At 34.5% G+C, this 8,162-nt stretch overlaps 1 protein-coding gene across 4 annotated transcripts; it reads left to right on the forward strand.

Annotated features, from left to right (window-relative positions):
- Window positions 1-854: 854 nt before the first annotated feature.
- On the forward strand, window positions 855-7,268 carry LOC136234051 (mannose-6-phosphate isomerase 1-like). Of its 4 annotated transcripts, none has more exons than XM_066023810.1 (7): window positions 855-1,019; window positions 2,454-2,985; window positions 3,809-3,976; window positions 4,483-4,695; window positions 5,773-6,039; window positions 6,104-6,447; window positions 6,721-7,268. In XM_066023810.1, the coding sequence occupies exons 2-6, from the start codon at window positions 2,644-2,646 to the stop codon at window positions 6,416-6,418; spliced, it is 1,305 nt and encodes a 434-aa protein (XP_065879882.1). In that variant the 5' UTR covers window positions 855-1,019; window positions 2,454-2,643; the 3' UTR covers window positions 6,419-6,447; window positions 6,721-7,268. The 4 variants fall into 4 exon arrangements, with proteins under 4 accessions (XP_065879882.1, XP_065879881.1, XP_065879880.1 ...); XM_066023809.1 differs by having other exon boundaries at window positions 6,747-7,268; XM_066023808.1 differs by lacking the exon at window positions 6,721-7,268 and adding an exon at window positions 6,697-6,713.
- The last annotated feature ends 894 nt before the right edge of the window (window positions 7,269-8,162 follow it).

The raw sequence follows: 8,162 nt of genomic DNA on the forward strand, positions 1-8,162 counted from the left end.
CTTAGTGGTACAGTAAAACCTCTATATAGAAATAACATTTATTTTGTTATAAAAAAACTCGGTCCCAACTTGGACCAGTTATAAATAGGAACAACCTCCCAAACGTTATTTGTTATACACTTTTCAAGTCTCACCTTTAGAAATTATACCTCCATATAGTAATAATTATATATTTATAAGTATATATTAAGAATTCAAAATAATCATAAAATATTAAAAAAAAAACTATAGAAATTATCTATGAGTTGGAAACACAAACTCCAACTTGAAATTATAAATATTTAGTATTCTCATTGATGTTTATATTTTTCCATAAAACTCTTTCAATTATCTATATATTGAAAACCTAAACTCTAAATTGAAATTCTAAATATTTAATTTATTTCATTAATGTCTATTGTTATACATTATATATAAACACTGCATGCCTATGATAATCTTAACCAATTTCAAGTGGTATTATTTAAAATTTAAAATTATGTGTTGATAAATTTTATTATACCAAACTCTATTTAATAACAACCTCCCAATTGTTACAAATAGTCCGGTTCCAAGTGTATTCCTATATAGAGGTTTTACTGTATCACTTAACAGTCGAAGAACAAAAGGTTGGTGTTCAAATCTCACATCTAAATTACAATAATATTTTTTAATATATAAAATAGTTATGACGAGTAACATGTACCATAATCCTATTAGAATCGGATAGTACCGGATACCCGCGGGTAGAGTAGCGGTTGCCATCCCTAGATCTGCACTCAAAGCAGATCTTAATTTATAAAACCGTAATATTTAATTCTTATATTTATTCACGCCAAATCTAAATTGAATTTAAAGTTTATTTTATTTGTTTATCTTTTCCCGATTATCATAACCTATAAATACTTAGAATTGAGATTTATTCTCCTTTCCCTCTAATTCCGGCGTCATCTAACCCTTCTCGCCGTTTCTCTTCCACTGGCGACCGTTAATATCTCTCACTTTTGTTGTCTCTCTCCGTCAATTTGACGTCGCCGGCGGTATGTTATTCATCCGAATGATTTATTGAATTCTTCCATCTCAATATATGAACTTACATTGGATCTGTCAATTTAGGGGTTGTATGATTTGTTTTTTCAAAAAAAAAAAATATGTGTGAAGATGCAAATGCCAGTTAATTTTATGTGTGGGCATGTTAAATTATAGTAAAAGATCAAAGAAAATTGAAGCTGCTATTTCACAGGCGGTATATTTCTGAGTCAATTACATGTCTGTCAGTGTCTGTTCGTAATAGCTCGGTTGTGTTGGAGTTGATGATATGAATTGTGCTCTTATGGTGATGTATCCTTTACTGTCTATGTTGCACTGTAGCCGAATCTAAAGTGAAATCGGAAACCGATACTGGGAAAAATCATTTCTAAAAAAAAATATAGCTAGGAATGGTAATGAAAACTTAAACTGAAAGGAAATGTGAAAATGCTAATGAAGAAGAGTTTCTGGGCAAAATAGTTTACTATAAGTGACGGATCCATGATTGACTGACACAGGTGCTTGGGTACTCTCTAGTGATCAATGGGTGCTCATAAAAAATTAAAGCTACATAAATATACGTCTTCCATGGAGTTTTACCGCGACCAGTGGGTGCTCAAGCCCCCTGGCCCCCATGGATCTGCCCCTGTGTACAGTTGTGTAAATAAGCAGGGTCTTATTTTGCTTGTGATTTTGATGAAATTGGGTACTATTTTGATTGTCTTCTAATGAATCGTTATTTAAATAATTAGGGTGCATTTGATGATCAACATCTTTCTGGCGGTGCATATTTCGCAGTGATTGATTGCAATTACACGTTATTTATTAAAGCTTTTGATAAAAACCTTGGGAAATAATGAAACTGCAATTACTGCTCTGAAAACCTCATTCATTTAGATTCAGATCAATTATTCTTTTGTTAAGAGATTTAACAGGCTTTTTGTGATTTTTCTTTCGGACTTAGAGTCTACGATCATTTCTCGTTTTACTTTATGCTGTACAAATTCGTAATTGCTGTTCAGTTTGAGAAAGATGAGATTTTTGCAGTTTTAGATGTGCTTATGCTACGACTTTAGCTTCATCGCCTAGTTAAGGGTTGTGGAAATCATGATCAATTGTTTATCTAGGCTGCTAAAATGATCTTCTAGATGCCCCTATGTTAATTGTTTTGGATTTGGCTTGAATATGAATCTCTTTCTCTATTTATTCTCAGACTTCAGTTAGTATTCAACTTGACTGTTCAATTTCGTGCAGCTGGAAGACCTCAGTTAGCCATGTAACTGCATATTATATTATATTATATTTTATTTTCATTTTCTTCTTTCTTTGTGATGGATTGTTCGATTTTGGTTTTTGTCAACCCCTTTATAGTTAAGGCCTTACCATTATTTATGGTTGTTTCCTGTATTTGCTTTTTTAATGGTATCTTTTGTTTGAATGGTCAGGTGTTCTTGGATCCTCAGGAGCAGAACAACACTGAGTATAAGATGGAGTTGCTTGCTGTAGTTCACCAAAAGCTTTTTTGGAAAGATTTTTTTGAGTACCCCATTACAGACTGAAGATCCGTTGCAGTTTTGTCCCTTTTTCGTGAGTTCTTTATTCACAGCTGATAGGGGTATTCAGAGATACTAACCAATGGTTGCAAAGTTCAATGGCCGACATGGCATTGGACTCCGGAGACTAAGATGCTCTGTTCAGAACTATGATTGGGGAAAATTAGGGACGGATTCCCAGGTGGCAAGGCTCTACAAATTGAATTCGGGATCCAAAATTCAATTAGACAAGTCGTATGCTGAGCTTTGGATGGGAACACATGAGTCCGAACCATCTTTTGTGGTGGACAGCAGCGAGATCGAGGATGGAGCGGCAGTTGGGCCTCCAAGTGTCACTTTGAAGAAGTGGATTGCTAAGAACCCTAATGTGCTTGGAGATAAGGTTCTTGATAAGTGGGGTTGTGATCTCCCTTTCTTATTTAAGGTACATAATTCATTTCTCTTTTATGTTTGTTTAGGGAATGTGAATTTATATTTTAGTTGATTGTGTAAATTCTTCAATCAATTCAATCAGTTCTGAATTCACTATGATATTATGCTTGAAGATATGATATTGCACCAATGAATATTATGATTCATTTATATCTTTTGCATGATTTTTCCTTAATTAGAATGGATTTCTTATGTTTGATCATTTCATCAATCGGTTTAATTCGATTTTTGTGTTTGGGTTAATGAACTGTCAAGGAGTTTGACGTATCAAGTTTGTGATTTTTATTGTTCGATGCATCTTAAAGGTACTTTCGATAGCAAAAGCATTGTCGAAATGTTGCTCATTGTGCTTGAACATATGATCTTGCATCAATGGATATTATGATTCATTTATTTATTTTTCCGTGAATTTTTCCTTGATTAGATTGTCTTATGTTGATCATTTCATTAATGTGTTTAATTCGATTTTTGTATTTGGGCTAATGACTTTCAAGAAGTTTGGCGTATCAAGTTTGTGACTTTTACTGTTCGATGCATCTTAAAGGTACTTTGGATAGCAAAAGCATTGTCGATTCAGGCTCATCCAGATAAAGAATTGGCCAAAATGCTGCACATTGTGCTTGAACATATAATCTTGCATCAATGGATATTTTGATTCATTTATTTCTTTTTTCGTGATTTTTTCCTTCATTAGATTGTCTTATGTTTGATCATTTCATTAATCGGTTTAATCCGATTTTTGTGTTGGGCTAATGAGCTTTCAAGGAGTTCAGCATATCAAGTTTATGATTTTTACTATTCGATGCGTCTTACAGGTACTTTCGATATCAAAAGCATTGTCGATTCAGGCTCATCCAGATAAAGAATTGGCCAAAATGCTGCACAAGCTTCAACCAGATGTTTACAAGGATGAGAATCACAAGCCTGAGATGGCTTTGGCAATTACTAAGTTTGAGGCTCTTTGTGGCTTTATCAATACTAAGGTGTTTCACTTGTCTCGTAAATTACGTATTCTCTAGTATGTGCTTTGGTGTTTTCCTAGTTTATTTTTCTCCAATTTGTTCGAGTCACTATTCACTTTGGAATTTAAGTTTCGCCATAATTGTTTACAATAGATTTAGTGCAGTTTGACATTGCTTTTGGATAAATGCAACTTCCCTTGAAAGCTAGGAAAGCTACAATTTTTAGCTTTTGATGAGAGTAGTTTTCACAATATATCCGGAAAGATGATATTAAATTTTTTCTGGACAAAAATAGCCCTAACTTATGTCTGTTTGCTGCATTTTCCCCTACAGCAGGTTCTGTCGGCCGCATCAATATCAAACTGGCCCTTACTTCCCTAAGTCGTATTAATGTCCTTTCATAATTGAAAATGAATAATCCGAATTGGTATATGAAGATCAGAGTTTTATCTCTTCTTCTAATCAGTTCTTTCCAATTTATTTTCGCAAATTAATTCTAATTTATTCGGGCCATTTTCATTATGCAGGAGCTCAAAGCTATGCTTCAGAATATCCCCGAGATTGTCGAATTGGTGGGTAAGGCAGATACAAATAAATATTTAAGTTTGACTGAAAAAGACAAAGAGGAGAAAGTGAAATCAGTTCTGAGATCAATGTTTACCCAACTCATGGCAACAAGCAAAGAGGTGACAACTGAAGTGATATCAAAACTGAAAAATCGATTACACGTCGAAAGCCAGGTGAGATTGAAACTTTATTGCTTAATCTGACAATTTGAGTTGCGAATTCTGACTAATATGTAATTTGAAGGTGCCATTGCTTTTACGTCGTAGGGTTCAACTTCTGGACATTGATGGCTAAATATTGTTAATTTGATTGTATATTTGAAAACATTGTATTGATTTTTGATGGCTTAATTAATACATCACTAGCTCCTTGAACTTGTCCATAAAAGTAGATTGGCTCCCTGAACTTTGTTAGTGTCTCACCAGCTCCCTAAACTTGCTTATTTCGTATCACTAGCTCCCTAAACTTGTCCATAAAAGTAGATTAGCTCCCTACACTTTGCAAATGTCTCACTAACTTCCTGAACTTGCTTATTCCGTAACAACTAAATACAAAAACCATGATACTAACTCTCGATCATCATCCATTCGATCTCTCGAACCTGCAACACTAACTCTTATAATAGGTTGAAAGGTAGGAGAAGAGAAAAAATTACCTCTCGAATAGATGAAGATGTATTTTTAGAATTTAGGTTTAACGAGTTTTTGTATTTAGTTGTTATGGAATAAATAAGTTTAGGGAGCTAGTGAGACACTTGCAAAGTTCAGAGAGCTAATCTACTTTTATGGACAAGTTTAGGGAGCTGGTGATACGAAATAAGCAAGTTTAGGGAGCTGGTGAGACACTAACAAAGTTCAGGAAGCCAATCTACTTTTATAGATAAGTTGAGGGAGCTAGTGATGTATTAGGCCATTTTTTTTAATGATGGTGAATATACTACTTTAGCCTGCATCTGCATAAGATTTTGGCAGTATGGTACTCGTCGAGTAGCTTCTTTAGTTCGATAGGTAGATCAACTGCAATGCAGTTACTCGTCGAGTTCAACGGTGAATTCTCGATGCTTCCCAATATCTGCACACTACTCGTCGAGGAGTAAGCTTGCTCGACGAGTTACAATCTCAACTTTACTTGAAATTGACTCAAAAGACTCGTAAAAAGACTATAAAATACGAGGATAACATATGGTGCTGCTGGAGATAGTTGATTGTTTTTATCTCAAATTTTCCCATGATGTTTCTTTCTTGTATCAGGTAAGGCAATTAACGGACAAGGAACAGTTGGTGTTGCGGTTGGAAAAGCTATACCCAGCCGATATTGGTGTTTTTGCAGCCTTCTTTTTCAATTATGTGAAGCTTAATCCCGGGGAAGCATTGTATCTCGGGGAAAACGAACCCCACGCATACATATATGGTGAATGCATCGAGTGCATGGCAACATCAGACAATGTCGTTCGGGCTGGCCTCACACCCAAGTTTCGGGACATCCAAACTCTTTGTTCTATGCTGACGTACAAACAGGTGAACCGGTGATTCACATATTTCGTCGAATTCATTTTGTTAAATTTTTCTGGTTGTCATGTAGGGCCAACCTGAAATCCTGAAAGGGTTTCCTCTAAATTCATACGTGACAAAGTACATGCCGCCTTTTGATGAATTCGAGGTAGATTGCTGCATACTCCCCGCAGAAGCATCGACAGTGTTCCCAGCAATTCCGGGTCCATCCATATTTATAATCATAGCCGGGGAAGGCGAAATGCAGACAGGATCGAGTAACGAGAGTGCGAATGAAGGAGATGTCATGTTCGCACCTTCCAACATTGAGATTACCGTAACAACGACTTCAAAGCTGCATCTGTATCGGGCTGGAGTCAATAGCAGGTTCTTCCAAATGAAATAGAAAGAAAGTCTAATTTCTTAGTTTTCGAGGTATTAACATTTCGATTTCATTCATTTGTTTTCGTATATAGCTCTTCGTATCTAGAATGCCACATCACCTATATCTCCGGGTTGGAAAGTCTCGAGTATATAACAGTAATGAAACGAATAAGGGGTGTGTTTCTTTTATACTGTTATCATTTCATACTAGCAAAAAGTCGTAAACTTTCATTTACATAGTTCGTTTCTTGATTAAAGTCGTTTTTATGTCCGCCTAATCATAATGAACTTGGTTGATAGAAACTTCTTGGTACACTTGCTCAGACTGATTCGTGATTTTTGTTCGAAAGGCGGCCGGGATGTGGTTTTCAGCTGCCAGAATGCCCTGTAGTATGTGTGCTTAGACTGGTGCAAATGGTGATCTTTGATGATTCTTCGTGCCGAATGATTTTAAACGAAATTAGGTCGAAACGAATAACTCACTTGTAATATCCGGTATAGAACACGAGAGTATGATAATGTGATGAGGTATCAATAATTTTGACGTATCGATAATATCCGGTAGAAGTTTTCTAGGTGCAAGAGAGTATATATAGAGAGAGAGATTGAACCTCGTACATGGTTCGCAAGTGGTGGTATTTATAGAGAGAGAGATTGAACCTTGGCATTGGTGAAAGGACCAAAATATCTTTGGTTTCGGCTCACTGTAAAAAGACGGGTCTGGGTTTTTATGTGCATAGTGAACTAGATAGGGTCGTCTGTTATGGGTCCTGTCGGTTATGGACCGTTATGGATCATGTCTGATGTTAAATCCATTTGCCACGTGACAATACAATCAACGTTTCTGATTTGATTTAGGTTTCTTTAAGGATAAATAGTGGTTGCGATTTCAGATTATCATGTCAAAACGGTGTTATGTAATTTATATATTTCATATAATTATATATCATATAAATATAAGAAAATACTAATTTTTGTTAATTATGTCGTATTAGTCGGGTTAAGTAAAAAAAGATCCATTATTGAGTAATTGTACTCCTAGAACTATGAATGGTACAGTTAAGAATCCAGTGTTGTCACATACGTATACATACGTGGTTTCGTGTGTATTCTATTTTGTTCAAATTCTTACTATGTGTTCTGTACGTATTGGGCAATTTAAAAAAAAAAAACACTTGAATATACTATTGAGCTTAAACGCTTTTTATTTTCAAATGTATTCTAAAATCGTAAAAAAAAAAACGTAAAATCCCTGTTTTTTTAAATCAACTCATGCAAATTGGTGTAGAACACGTGAATAAGATATTTAAATTTATTCAGATTCTTATCATGTGTTTTGTTTTGTACGCATTGGATATTTAAAAAAAAAACTTGAATATACTGCGAGTTTAAAAGCTGCTCATCTCAAATCTATTTTCAAATCGTAAAAAAACTTAAAATCTTTACATTTTAAACTAACTCTTGTAAACTGATGTAAAACACGTGAACAAGATATTTGAATTTTTTCGGATTATTATCACGTGTTCTAAACGTATTGAACAAATTAAACAAAAAAAACACTTGAATAAATTGTTCAGCTTAAACACTTTTCATCTCACATCTATTCTAAAAACGTAAAAAAAAAACATAAAATCCTTGTTTTTTAAAACAATTCATATAATGTTGGCAAGTTGAATCAATTTCAAATATCATTATAAAACACAAATGTTTTGTTCTTTATTCTGCACTAGTTGTCATTCAGTTAGTTCTAAAAAAATTCATAGTTT

The sequence above is a fragment of the Euphorbia lathyris genome, chromosome 6 (assembly GCF_963576675.1).
Source record: "Euphorbia lathyris chromosome 6, ddEupLath1.1, whole genome shotgun sequence".
NCBI lineage: Eukaryota > Viridiplantae > Streptophyta > Magnoliopsida > Malpighiales > Euphorbiaceae > Euphorbia > Euphorbia lathyris.